The sequence below is a fragment of the Cetorhinus maximus genome, chromosome 9 (genome assembly GCF_964194155.1).
Source record: "Cetorhinus maximus chromosome 9, sCetMax3.hap1.1, whole genome shotgun sequence".
NCBI lineage: Eukaryota > Metazoa > Chordata > Chondrichthyes > Lamniformes > Cetorhinidae > Cetorhinus > Cetorhinus maximus.
In genome coordinates, this window is record NC_135887.1 from 72,030,750 (window position 1) to 72,046,006 (window position 15,257).

The following is a 15,257-nucleotide window of genomic DNA, read 5'->3' on the forward strand; positions in this document are numbered from 1 at the left end:
TTACCACAGTTGGCCTGGTATCTCGACTACCAATGACTTAATTGGTGTGCTGGTAAATGGAAGCTGATCATAAAGAGCAGGAACCCTGAGAATCAGTAATTTAAAAAGAGCGACAACAGTGAGGGGCAGCTGATTAAAAAGCATAGAAACCCAGAAGACCAGCGACTTAAAGGAGTGGAGATAGAGAGCAGCAACTGATACCTGACAAACTGAGGGGTAAATCTAAAAAACGCTGCCATGGTCAGTATGGCAGAAGGAGTGGTGGAAGTTGAAGAATCTGAACTTAGTGTTTACTATTTATCTAAATATTAAGAGCACAGTATCCTCCAGGTAAGCAATTAGATCTAAAAATATTGTTGAAAGCAGAGACATGCTGTTGAAGCTTTTCATCTTGTACTCATCAGGACAGATACAAGAATGCCAAATTTTAAAGGCAACAGCAATTTGAAATGCATGAGAAAAGGGTGCTGATTGGCTGGCAAGTCAGCTAATTGCCATGGAAAATGCACTAGGGAACTATTGTCCCCCCACTCCTTTATTTAAGTCAATAAAGGTACAATGCTTGGACACGTTCCTTTTGCCTGCAGATGACAGGTCCCTGCACATGAATATATGTAGCTTCAAGGTAGCGTAAGTGAGCCCCATTGTAAGCCTGACTGATAATCTTAAATTGGTTATTAGTGCAATTCTTAACATACTCAAGATTGTTCAGCAAGTGCTGTCATGGAATCACATCTAACATTAGGCATTATGTTCTGAATTTTGCAAGTGCAGGCTGGTTGAGTACTCCGCCTATTGCAAAGAGCCGAAGGGATGTGCTGTTCGATATGATCTGCCAGTCATTGGGAGATACAGCCTAAGTACCTGGCATCACACCAGCACTGAAATCCGCATACCACATTACTCATTTGTGGTAGGCAGAACACCTTTTTGACTTGATGGCAGCATCCTGTAGGTAAGAAAAGCCCCTCATGTTGCTACAGCATAGCAGCAGTTTAAAACTTGCCACGGGATTCCCCTCTGGGCTCAGCTCACATTAACATTTTCATCAGCATCCATGAGAAATCTGTTTCTAACCTCCTATCCGTACTATTTTCAATATGTAGATGATACATTTGCCATGCAGCTGCATGTAAGAATTTCCTTACATACCTTAATGTGCTCAATTAAAGTTGTCACTTTCATACCTGAAAAGTGCCCAGTCTTGCTCAAATTACCCTGGAAGGGTAAAGTATCTCAAAAATTAGAGCAACAGGTGAAGCTAGTCATATCGTGCTGTTACTATGCAGTAGCAACATGAATGGTATTTTCCATTAACAGGAATTTACCATCAAGTCAAAAACATTTTCTGCCCACCACACAATTGGGTGATGTGTTATATGAATTTCAGTGCCAGTGTGATGCCAGGTACATAGGCCGCACGCCCCAATGACTGGTGGATCACACCAAACAGCACGTTCCTTTAGTTGTTCATGATGGGCAGAGTACTGACCATACTCAACTAGCCCATGCTTGCAAAATGCAGAACATAATTGCCAGGATTTTCCACTCAGCGATTTGGGGGTGGGGCCCGGTTGCCGAGGGGAAAATGACGCGGGATGACGTCGGGAGGAATCCCCAACATCATCCCGGTCCACTTCAATTTTTAGGAAGGCGGGTGGACAGCGAAATCAGCTGACCTGTCAATGGCCAATTGAGGCCATTGACAGGCTATTTAAAGTAATTAAAGACCTGCCCATCCAACCTTAAGGCTGGCGGGCAGGCCAGGAGCCCCAGCGGGCTCCAGATTATTGATGAAACTTCATCCACTGGCGGGACGAAGTTTCATGTCCGCATTGTAAAAAATTAATAAACTGTACGTGTTCTTTATTAACATGTCCCATCTCGTGTGACATTGTCACATGAGGGGGCCATGTTAATAATTTTTTAATGTTTTTGACACTATCAGTATTCTCCCTGAGACAGGACTTTGCCTCAGGGAGAAGTGCACTCTTTCACACGCATGCGCGAAAGAGCACACTTTGACAGCTGGGGATTCCCTCCCCCCCACCCACCCCCGGAACAGGAAGCGCATAGCGCTTCCCGTCGGGGATGCCCGCTGGGCAGGCCTTAATTGGCTTGCCCGCTTAAAATGGCGGCAGGCCCCGTCGGCTGCCCACCCGCCGCCAAGCCGGCGGGGCCCGCACGCCCACCAAGGGCAAAATTCTGCCCAATGTTTAATGTTAGGTATGATTCAAGGAGTGGACAGCACTTGCTGAACTTGCTTGAGTGTGTGAGGAATTATACCAACAACCAATTTAAGATTATCAGTCAGGTTCCCAATGTGGCTCAGTTACACTTGCAAGAATCTATATATATTCATACACAGGGTTGTTTGCCTGTTGTTTGCAGGCAAAAGGAACATGTCCAGGCATTGCACATTTTTGACTTAAATAAAAGAGTAAGGGACAATAGTTCCTTGACCAATCACAGTCCACTTGCCAACCAATTGGTACCTTTTTCTCATGCAGTATAAATTGTTGCTCCCTTTGAAATTTGGCATCATTGCACCTGTCCTGTTGAGTGCAAAATGTAAAGCTTCCACAGGTGCTGCCTGATTTGCTGAGTATTTCCAACGTTTCTTGTTTATACTTACAATCTATATTAGGTGAGGGAACTGAGAGTAATGTATCCATTGCTGATGATGCAAAGCTAGGTGGGAAAGTAAGCTGTGAGGAGGACGCAGAGTATGCAAAGGGTTATAGACTAAGGGCTAAGTGAGAGGGCAAGAGAGTGGCAAATGATGTATAATGTGGGGAAATGTGAGGTTATTTATTTAGGAAGAATAGAAAAACTGAATAATTTTTAAGTGGTGAGAAACTATTAAATGTTGGTGTTCAAGGGGATTTGGGTGCCCTTGTACATGAAACATAGAAAGTTGACATACAGGTACAACAAGTGATTAGGAGGGCTAATGGCATGTTGGTCTTTATTGCAAGGGGATTGGGGTGTAAAACCAAGGAAGTCTGGCTACAATTATACAGGGCTTTGGTGAAACCACAACTAGAGTACTGTGCACAATTTAAGTCCCCATGCCTAAGAAAGGATATACTTGTCTCACTGGGGTGAAATGAGAGCCCCTGATTGATTCCTGGCATGAAAGAGTTGGCCAATGAGGAGAGCTAGAGTAGAATGAACCGATACTCTCTGGAATTTGGAAGAATGAGAGGTGACCTTATTGAAACATATCAGATTGTGAGAGGGTTTGACAAGGTAAATGCTGAGAAGCTGTTTCTCTTGGATGGAGAGTCCATAATTATGGGGCATAGTCTCAGGATAAATGATCGGCCATTTCAGACTGAGATGGAGAGCTTTCTTCATTCGGAGAAGTGTGAATCTTTGGAACTTTCTACTCCAAAAGTTAGCAAATGCTGAGACATCGAGTATTTTCATGGGAATCAAGGGATATGGGGATCGCGCAGGAAAGTGGAGTTGAGGTCAAAGATCCACCATGATCATATTAATTGGCAGAGCAGGCTTGAGGGACTGTATGGTCCACCACTGCTCCTAGTTCTTGTGTTACCTGCATACATTCTACCTGCAGCAGCACTGCACTGGCTGGCTATTAAAGGGAAAGTGCACCAACAATTGGACTCAGCACCCCTGGCCTAGTGTTAGAAGAGAAATGGCTAATGTTCCCATTTCTCCTGATTCTGGCTGCAGAGTGTAGGTCTGTGGCCTCTGCTCAGGACACAATTAGGTACAGCCATAGCGCTATAGTCCAGTTAGCCTGACATCTGTTGTGGGGAAGTTATTAGAATCAATCATTAAGAAGGTTTTAGCTGGGCACTAAGAAGAGCTCAATGCAATTGGGAAAAGTCAGTATGGTTTTGTGAAAGGAAAATCATGTTTAACCAATTTATTGGAGTTTTTTGAAGGAGTAACATGCGCAGTGAATAAAGGGCGGGGGGGCTGTAGACGTACTGTACTTGGATTTCCAGAAGGCATTTGATGAGGTGCCACATCAATGATTTATTATGGGAAATAAAAGTGCATGGTATAATGGGTAACATGTTAGCATGGATAGAAGATTGGCTGGCTGGCAGAAAGCAGAGAGTATGTATAGATGGGTCTTTTTCTGAATGACAGGATGTGATGAGTGGAGTCCCACAGGGGTCTGTACTGAGGCCTCAACTTTTTACAATTTACATCAATGACTTAGATGAGGGTAGTGAAGACATGGTAGCTAAATTTGCAGATGACACAAAGATAGGTAGGAAAGTATGTTGTGAAGAGGACATGCGGAGGTTGCAGATGGATATAGATAGGTTGAGTGAGTGGGCAAAGATCTGGCAAATGGAGTTTAATGTGGGAAAAAGCGAAGTTGTTCACTTTGGCAGGAAGAACAAAAAAGCAGAGTATTATTTAAATGGAGAACAGCTGCATAATTCTGAGGTACAGAGGGAACTAGGTGTTCTAGTACATGAGTCATAAAAAGTTAGTATGCAGGTGCAGCAAGTAATTAAGAAGGCTAATGGAATGCTATCCTTTATTACGAGAGGGATTGAACATAAAAGTAAGGATGTTATGCTTCAGTTATACAGGGCATTGGTGAGACCACACCTTGAATACTGTATTTTTGCAGTTTTGGTCTCCTTATTTAAGGGAGGATGTAAATGCATTGGAGGCGGTTCAAAGGAGGTTTATTAGATTGATACCTGGAATGAGTTGGTTGTGTTATGAGGAAAGGTTGGGCAGGCTGGGCTTGTTTCCACTGGAGTTTAGAAGAGTGAGGGGTGATTTGATTGAAGCATGCAAGATCCTGAATGGCCTTGACAAGGTGGGTGTCGAAAGAATGTTTCCTCTTGTGGGTGAGTCCAAAACTAGGGGGCACTGTTTTAAAATTAGGGGTCACCATTTTAGGACAGAGATGAGGAGAAATATTTTCTCTCAGAGGGTTGTGCGACTTTGGAATTTTCTGCCTCGGAAGGTGGCAGAGGCGGGGTTATTGAATATTTTTTAAGGTAGAGGTAGATAGATTCTTGTTAGGCAGGGAATCTCAAAGGTTATCGGGGTTAGATAAGAATGTAGAAATTGAAACACAAGACGATCAGCCATGATCTTATTGAATGGTGGAGCAGGCTCGAGGGGCTGAATGGTCTACTCCTGTTCCTATTTCTTATGTTCTTATGCTATTGTATAATATTCCAGTAATCAGGGTCAGACAGAAGCAATAGGAGAATGAAGCCACAAAATCTTATATATTCCAGACAGGAAGGTGCAAACTGGCAGCGAAAAGGGAGGACCACATTCATTTATACTGCAATTGATGTCTCTCAAGCCTTCCTGTACACCAAGATATTTATGTATATCTTGCATTCTCCCTCTCCCACTCAGGAAGGTACACTTATGTGTGTCAGTGTGACTCAATCCCATGTGGATGGTACTTCCATTTATCTCTCAGTCACCCTCAGGCACACGTATGTGTATTAATATCTCTAATGGAAGTTTCTCTACCCTCAGATATCTGTGAGTGAGTGAGACTGAAAAGAGGGTGTAAGTACACTGGTGTGACTCAGTCCATCTCTATGAGATACTTGAATCAGTGTTTTCAGGGCAAAGCTTGAACGATACTGAGGGAGAAAAGCACAGGGAAGCCTAGACTATACAGAGAGCTGCTGGATAAGACAAATATATTTTTCCTCAGCTAAAATGTCTTCTGCTCCATAACATACAAAAGGATGAATGTTGAGATGACCTTACCCAACACATTCATCCCATCCTTGAACTGCAAGGTTTTTGTCACGGTGAAATTTGGTCCCTCTGACTCTGCCAGTGTTTCATTCACCTCTTCCAGCATGAGCCCAGTGAGGTTCGAAATGCTTTTATCCTCAGGAGGATTCTCCACTCTCTTGGTAACCGTTTGTATCTATTGGAGGAAAGCAGAATAATTAGGTGGGTGAAGTAAATGATTGTATTCCAGATCATAAAACTCCTGGAAGTGGTGAATTTAGAGACACGGAGATATTTAGACCAATGTTTAAGGGCCAGGACTCTGTTCAGCAAATCCTACTGTATTTATTAAGCGACAGAACATTGTTACTGTGCCACCAGTTATTATATCAATGTCTAGCTAGCACCTGTCATTCCTCAGACAGCCATTTTAAGTGTCAAGGTTCCACTGCTCTATGGACTGATGTGACATGTCCTTCTTCAGATCATTGGAACAGGAGTAGGCCATCCAGGCCCCTCGAGCTTGTTCTGATATTCAATCAGATAATGGCTGATTTGTACCTCAACTCCATTTAGCCTCCTTAGCTCCATATCCCTTGATACTACTATCCAACAAAAATCTATCAATCTTAGTCTTGAAAGCTCCATTTGACTCAGGAAGCATGACCTTTTTGGGGAGAGGTTTCTAGATTCCTGTTCCCCTTTGTGTGACAAAGTGCTTTCTCATTTCCCTCTCAGTTCTAATGCCTCCTTGTTATGGACTCCCCCACCAGAGGAAATAGCTCCTCTGTATCTACCCTATCAAATCCTTCATCCTTTTTAACACCTCGATCAGATCACCCCTCAATCTTCTCCACTCAAGGGAACACAAACCAAGTTTATGCAACTTAGCCTCATAATTTTATCTCTGGTATCATTCTGCTGGTGCTGTTTGTGGTAATTCATTTATTTATGCTAATATTTTATTATCCAGTGTTAGACAGCCAACTGCTTCTAATAGATTTAGAATACCAACTGCTTTAGATTACAGGTGGGTAGACGTGGGGAGGCACATCATTACTTCATTCCAGGTCAGCTCCAGGTGATTATATTTTTGGGAATAAATCATTTCCCAGCATGCTGTATTGCTTTCCTCAGTTTAGCTGAAAGTGGAGATCCTGGGGTACACAGTTGTGGAAGTCCTGCTGTCTGATCCATGCCTGGCGCTTTGCAATTGCCAATGTGAGCTGTTGGAGAGTGGGGAAGGAGATGTGCCTAGAGGATCCTTATAAAACCTACATCACCCCAGCACGTCAGCATCAAAAATAAAATCAACTGGCTTCCTGCTCCCCATCCCCCAGCTTCTCCTCTCCTCGCCCTGATATTACCTACTTGCCCCTTCCTTCACCAGATGCCCCCTGTCTTCACCTTTCCACTCCCCATTGCCCTGGTCCCCATCTCGAGAGAGCGCTGAACTGCTCCTCACCATGAAGCCGCATCCCCCCCCCCCCACCCACCCCACCCACACCCCACCCATACCAGCCTATCACGTGTAGGTGTATCAGTGAAGCTAGCTGTGTTCTGATTCAAATAAACCACCCATTCCATTACCTGCTGAAAACAAGCTTGCACCAAATTTTCAGGGAAGAGATTTCGGATGAGATCCAGAAAGGCATCCAGGCTTGACACCTCATCATTCTTCTTCCCTTCTCCCAGCTGCTTCTTCAGTGCCGGGTTTCCAGGGTGAATGGCGAGCACCAGGATCACACCGAGCACTGCAGCAATGATGGTGGTAGACATGTAGTACACCATGGCTCTGGTTCCCAGGCGTCCACTGGACTTAGCATCGAGTCCAGACAGGCCTTGCCAAAGTCAAAAAACATATCTTTGATACAACAGGTTAAAGCTACTGAAACATTTATTTATACTGGACATAATTCCCAAATATCAATTTCCAGTATCTGGGGTCATCAGCCAAACCATATTTACAAAGGATAGCAAAGCCTCACAGAGAACTTCTGACAGTCACCCTAAATCTGTGTTCTCTGGTTACTGATCCTTCTGCCCTTGCAAAACAGTTTCTCCTTATTTACTGTACCAAAACTCTTCATGATGTTTAACACCTCGATTATATTTCCAGGTAATCTTCTCTGCCCTAAAGAGAACAACTCTAGCTTCTGGAGCCCCACATAACTGGGGTCCCGCGCCCTTGGTACCATTCATTGCATCCTGTATAAGGCACTGACATTCTTCCTAAAGTGTGACGCCTAGAATTATCAGAATATTCCAGATGGGCCAAACCAGTGATCTTTGAAGATTTAGCATAACTTCCTTGTTTTTTACTAAATGGCTTTATTGATGAACCCAAGGATCCCATTTGATTTTTTAAACAGACTTCCAGCCTCCTCCATCTTCAAATATTTCCATATGTACACTCCCAGGTTTCTCTTCTTTAAAATGTTATAATTTAGTTTGGTTTGCCTCTCCTCAGTCTTCCTATCAAAATGTATCACTTCACACTACTCCAAGTTAAATTTCATCAACCCGCCTGTTTCACCAGTCCTTCTATATCCCCCTGAAATTTGTTACTATCTTCCACACTGTTTGCTACATTTTTGAATTTCCCCAGCACCAGCTTTAGGCTGATTGGGCTGCAGAACCCCCTCATTTTTGAACATGAGTAAAGCATTTGTAGTTTTCCAGTCCTTTGTCACTGCTTCCATATCGAAGGGCCTTTGGAAAATTGTGGTCAGAGCTTCTGCTACCTCAATCCTTACTTGCTTCAAAAACCTAAGTTGCATTCCAAATAAAAACAGAAAATGCTGGAAATGCTCAGCAAGTCCAGCAGCATCAGTGGAGAGAGAAACAGAGTTAAATTTTCAGGGTGATGATCTTTCATCAGAACAGGAAAAAGTTGTCAATGTTGCAGGTTTTAAGTGAGTACAGAGGCAGGGAAAGGAGGGAGTAGGAAAGGACCAAAGGGAAGGTCTGTGATGGGGTGGAGAGATTAAATGACAAAAGGGATGATGGTGCAAGGCAAAAGGGGATGGTAATGGGACAAGGATAGAAACAAAAGATGGGTCTAGAGGAGGTTTAAATGGGAAAAGCAAAAACATTACCAACAAGTGGCATCCAAAAAGAAAATGGGGGCAGTGGTTATGATCAGAAATTGTTGAACTCAATGTTGAGTCCGGAAGGCTATGGCCTAAGTATCTAATAGAACAATGAAGTGCTGTTCCCCAAGTTTATGTTCAGCTTCATTGGAACAGTGTAGGAGACTGAGGACAGAGAGGTCAGAGTGAGAGCAGAGTGGAGAATTTAAATGACAGGTAACCTGAAGATCGGAGTCATAATTGCAGACTAAATAGAGATGTTTTGCAAAGTTGACACCTAGTCTGTGAAATAAAAGGGTAGGTGTTGCATCTCCTTGCCTGCCTTCATTTTCTCTCTTCCCACCTTCCAAGGCCCCAAACACTCCTTACAAGTGAAACAGTGACTTACATTTACTTCTTTCAATTTAATATAATGAATTTGCTGCTCAAAATGCAATCTGCTTTTTGTTAGGGAGACCAAACACAGATTGGGTGGCTGCTTTGCAGAACTCCTCTGTTCAGACAGCAAACATGAGCCCGAGCTTCCAGTCACCTGTCATTTCATTCTCCACCCTGCTCCCACTTTGACCTTTCATTCCTCTGTCTCCTGCAGTGTTCCAATGGATCTCAAGTCCAAGGAACAGCACCTCATCTTTCAACTAGGCACTTTACTCAACTAGGGATGGGCAATAAGTGCTGGCCCAGCCAGCGAAGCCCACATCCCCCACTGCCCCTTTCCCTGCCTCAGTACTTGCTTAAAAACTGTTACATCTCTAACTATTTTCAGATCTGTTAAAGGCCATCAACCTGAAACCTTAACCCTGTTCCTCTCTCTACAGATGCTGCTGAGTATTTCCAGCATTCCCTGTTTTTATTTCAGATTTCCAGCATCTGCAATATTTTGCTTTTGCAATAAAATACATCCCATCCAGAACAGGTGATTTTTCTATTTTGAGCATTGCAAAGCTTTCAAATATCTTTTCCTTATCTATTTTTATCTGATCCAATTTCTCTACTACCTCCTACTTTACTGTGATAAAATGAATTCAAATTTCTAACAGAAGTTATTTAAGGCATGGGATGTGGCTCAGTGGTAGTGCTCTCTCCAGAGGTTTCAGCTTAAAATCTAGACTGGTGCTACAGTGCAGTAGTACAGGAGTTTTGTACTTTTGGAGCTGCCATCATTTGCATGAGATGTTAAACCAATTCCCCTCAGGTGGGCATAAAAGATTCAACGGAACAATCTCCCCAGTGTCCTAACCCATATTTGTCTTTCAACCAACATCACAAAAAGAGATTATATGATGGTTATCACATTGCTCTTTGTGAGACCTTTCTGTGAGCTCTTCTTTAGTCATAGAGTTTGATGCACACATATAGTTGCTGCTGCTGTTTTGTAAATAAAGTTCAATGTTTCCACTAAGAAACATTGTCTGAAGATCAACTCCATAACAAACTGGCAATGAGAATAAATCAGATTCAGTGCTATAACTCACCCAGCGATTGTAAGTATTTAAGTTCGTTAAAAATAAAAGAAGATATACTCATCCGAAATGCCACAGTTTGGCAGAATCGATCCTTTTGAGCCAGCTGCAGGTGATTGGCCTCAATATATAGAACGTCTTGCACTCTTCTTTCAAGCAAAAAAAAAAATCAAGGGGGATGAAATGAGGATAACAATTCTCCTGAGTACTTGTGGGAGCAAGACCTAGGGTAGAATTTTGCCCTTGATGGGCGGGTGGGCCCCACTGGCTCGGCGGCGGGTGGGCAGCCGATTGCCGCTGCTGAAATGGGCCCCGCTGCCCGACAGGAAGCGCTATGCACTTTCTGTGCAGTGGGGGGGGGATGGATTTCCCAACTGTCAGAGTGCGCTCTTTCGTGCATGCGTGTGAAAGAGCGCACATCTCCCTGAGGCAAAGTGCTGCCTCAGGGAAATCGCTGAAAGGCTAGCAAATATAAAAAATAGAACAATAAAAAATTCATTAACATGTCCCCCTCATTTGAAAATGTCACACAAGATGGGACATGTTAATGAAATAAACAAAAACTTTATTAAACGTTTTTAAAATCGCTATCAAACCTTATCCCGCCACTGGATGAGTTTATTAAAAAAAATCACCTACCCGCCTGCCCGTTGGGCCCTTGCGCTAAACCGAAGTTTGCACGGGCCCCTCAAAATCGTTGACAATTGGCAAGCGAAGGGCCTTAACGAGGCCTTTAATTAATGGCGGGCACGTGTCCCGCTGCATAGCGCGCCCACCGCACGCCAGCCAGAAGATTCTGCCCCTAGAGTTTAATTCAAAGCTTGACAGCCCTCAGTGCCCAGATTCAATGACTTTCAGTGAATTAGTAGAGCTCGTTAAGGGACATTTTCAACCCAAGCCCTCAGTGACAAATGCAGAGGTTCAGATTCAATTCGCGGAATAGAGCCCCGGGGGAGACAGTCGCTACCTATGTGGTGAAATTAAAACATTAATAGAATATTGTGATTTCAATGAAATCCTGATACACATGTTTGGGGATCGTTTGGTCTGTGGCGTGCAGGAAGACACTGTTCAGCGAAGATTGCTGACTGAAGTGAATCTTGATTTTAAGAAAGCGTTAGAAATAGCACTGGTGATGGAACCACTGTAAGGGATTCCCAAGCAATTCAAGGGGCGCAAAATGGGGCCATTCACCTTGTCGGGCTGGAGCAGTCAGCTGAAAGTGGGTCAAAAAGACAGAACTCCACTGCAAAGAGGGAAACCGAAAAATGAGAGGAAACAGCTTAGCAGCTAAATCGTAAAATAATTTTTATTGGAAACAATCAGTCTCCTAGCGATTGGCAATTTAAGAAAGTAGAATGTTATTTTTGTGTCAGAAATGGACACATAATGAGACAGTGCAAAGGGAGATTTAAACAGGCCTCCAAACAACAAACAAAGTCCAATGAAATATATAGTGTGGAAGAGCCAGAAACAACCAATTCTGACATTTATTCATTATTCAGCATGAAAGTTGGGAAGACAGAGCCAATATTTGTTACAGTGCAAGTGAATGGTAAACCATTAAAAATGGAAGTAGACACGGGTGCTTCTACCACTGTAATAGGAGAACACACTCTCAGATATTTAAATAAAGGTGATCAACAATTAAATTTGGAACAAACATCTGCCAAGCTGAAAATGTACACAGGCGAAAAAATCCAAGTGAAAGGTATCTCTAGAGTACCTGTTTATCATAGACGCCAATCGGCACAGCTACCGGTGAAGGTGAAGGGCCAAGCCTTCTAGGGCATGTTTGGTTGAAGGAGAATAAATTAAACTGGTCCGAAATCTTCCAGTTTAGAGCAGGTGGACTACCAGAGCAGCTAAAAAAATGACACCGTCTTCAAGGATGAACTGGGAAAAATCCAAGGCCTACAGGCCAAGGTTTACATGGACCCAGAAGCAACTTCTCGCTTCTTGAAAACAAGACCGGTGCCATACACCCTGAGAGAGAAGGCTGATGCTGAGTTGAACCGGCTAGAGAGGCTGGGTGTCATAAAAGAGGTTCAGTTCTTTAGTTCTCTTTAAGGGGAGGTGAAGGTGTAGTGGTATTTTCACTAGACTACTAATCCAGTAAACCCAGGGTAATGCTCTGGGGACCCAGGTTTGAATCCTGCCACAGCAGATGATGGAATTTAAATTCAATAAAAATCTGGAATTAAAAGCCTAATGATGACCATGAAACCATTGTTGATTATAGTCAAAGTGGTCACAAGATGGACAATGGTACAGAGAAGCTAATATGTTATGTATCCAGGACACTTACCACAGGTGAAAAAGGATATTCGCAGATCAAAAAGGAAGGCGTGTTGATTATTTCTGGCGTAAATAAATTCCACCAATCCATGCACGGGTGGCATTTCACGATAGTATCAGACCACAAACCACTTTTGGGTCTGTTTAGTGAGGAAAAAGCCATGTCTCCCAAAGCTTCTGCAAGAATTCAAAGATGGGCCCTAATTTTGGCAGCATACGAATACACCTTTGTATATAAACCAGGGATTCATATAGCAAATGCCAATGCCCTAAGCCATCTTCCTTTGCAAGAGAACAATGAACATGTCCCAATCCTACAGGAGCTCGTGTTAGTGATGAATTTTCTACATTCCTCACCAGTCTGTGCCAGGCAGATAAGAAACTGGACAAATTGTGATCCAGTCCTTCTCGAGTGAGAGACCAAGTGTTACGATAGTGCGGAGTTATCTTTGGTAGCCGGGGATGGACAGTGATATTGAAATGTGGTAAATCATTGTGGTAAACTGTGTGCAATGTCAACAGCTACAAAAGTTGCCAATGGCAGCCCCATCACACCCATGGGAGTGACTGGTAGACTCTGGGTGCGATTGCACATTGATCATTTAGGTCCTTTCCTTGGAACCATGCTTCCACTCATGATCATTCCAAGTGGTTGCACATTTATGAGGTAAAGTCACCAATGTCCGGTGCTACTATAGAAAAACTACGCTAGAGCTTTGCCACCCATGGACTGCCAGAGGTAATCATTTCAGATAATGGCACTGCATTTACGAGCACTGAGATCCAATGATTCATCAGCCTCAACGGTATCAACCACGTAAAGACTGCACCGTACCATCCGTCATCAAATGGACTGGCAGAAAGTGCAGTACAAACTTTTAAGGCCGGAATTAAAAAGTAACAGGTGATTCATTGGAGGCCAAACTTGCTTACTTTGTATTTCACTACAGAACAAGCCCCCGACACTACAAAAGGAGCAACACTTGCAGAATTACTGATGAGGCGCTGCCTTCAAACAAAACTAAGCCTAATACTTCCAAATTTGGAGGGGAAGGTGGAGAAAAGTCAAGAGAACCAAAAAGCGACTCATGATTTACATAGTCGTGAGTGACAATTTACTGTTGGAAAAACAACATATGTAAAGAATTTCAGTTCAGGACTGAAGTGGTTACCTGGTGAATTAAGTTCTGTGATCGGACCATTGTTGTACCACATGGAAGTGGAGGGCCGGATCACCCGTAAGCACGTCGATCACTTAAGAGGAGGAGAGATACCCCAACAAAATGATGTTCCACTTGTAACCATTTCTGAACCAGTGGTTCCTGTTGAAGTTTCTCAACCAAGGACAGACATGCCCAATGTCCTTGTCAGAGTGGAAGATACTGATCTGCTTGTGCCTAATGAGGTACCTGATATTAATGCGGTTCCAGAGAATGCGTTTCCTACAAAAGAATCTGAAGTTGTGGAGCTGCGACATTCCACACGGATCAGGAAACCACCTGAAAGACTGAACTTGTAATTTCATGACCTGTGTAAATATTGTAATGTCTTGAGAGATAAATCTCTTTGTAAATACAAAAAGTGCAGAAAAGTTAAAGGGGGAGGAATGTAGTAATTATAGTTTGAGCAAATGTAGAACTGTAGCTTTAAGAATAATCTTGTGCTGTAAGGTCATATGATCTGTGTAAACCAATCTGTTAGCAGTGCAGGGAACCTCTACAGGAGAGTTCTTTAGTTATGGAGTTTGATGCACACGTGTAGTTGCTGCTGCTGTCTTGTAAATAAAGTTAAATATTTCCACTAAGAAAAGTTTTCTGAAGATCAACTCTATAACACCAGGGGATGGCTGTCCCCAAAGCTTTTGTTCAGTTGAAAAAGGCACAACGCATGGACATGCTTCTTCTGTCTGCAAAGGACAGGACCCTGTGTGTGACTCTATGTAGCTTCTAGCACACGTGAGTGAGTCGCACTGCGAGTGCAACTGATAATCTTAAATTGGTTGTCAGTCTAATTCTTAGCACAATCAAGACTGACTAGCAAGTGCTGTCCAATCATGGGAATCACATCTAATGTTGGACACCATGTTTTGAGTTTTGTAAGCATAGGCTGGTTGGATGCTGCCATCAAGCCAAAAAGATGTTCTGCCTATCACATAAATGAGTAATGTGGTAAAATATGAATTTTAGAGCCGGTGTGATTCCAGTATGTAGGCTGTATGTCTCAATGGCTGGTGGATTGTAACAAACAGCACATCCCTTCAGCTGTCACAACAGGGAAAGTACTGTCCATACTCAACCAGCCCATGTCCTCTGGTTACTGACCGTTTTTCCACTGGAAACAGTTTCTCCTCATTTACGCTATCCAAACTCAACCTCATTTTGAACCCCTATTAAATCTCCCTTCAACCTTCTCTGTTCTAAAGAAAGCAATCCCAGCTCTTGAAGTCACTTCAAGTAATCGGAATCTCTCATCCCTGCCAACTATTCTCTCCTGTACCCTATCCAGACCTTGACATCCTTCCTGAAGCGTAATGCCCCGAATTGAACACAATACTCCTGCTGATGCCTAAACAGTGATTTATAAAGGTTTAGCATAGCTTCCTTCTTTTTGTACTTTATGCCTCTACTTCCAAAGCCCACGATCCTGTATGTTTATTTTAACTTTTCAACTTGTCCTGTCAAAGAATTGCATT

General features: G+C 43.1%; 1 protein-coding gene across 1 annotated transcript in view; it reads right to left on the reverse strand.

The window, feature by feature from the left end:
* The window catches only part of LOC144684709 (excitatory amino acid transporter 2-like), a 214,026-nt gene that overhangs the window by 43,133 nt on the left and 155,636 nt on the right, over positions 1 to 15,257 (reverse strand). Inside the window, exons 4-5 of the mRNA XM_078548840.1 lie at positions 7,303 to 7,553; positions 5,743 to 5,908 (exon numbers count right to left, since the gene is read on the reverse strand). Of these exons, the coding sequence (XP_078404966.1) occupies positions 5,743 to 5,908; positions 7,303 to 7,553 (417 nt within the window). The remainder of the gene's footprint in view (positions 1 to 5,742; positions 5,909 to 7,302; positions 7,554 to 15,257) is intronic.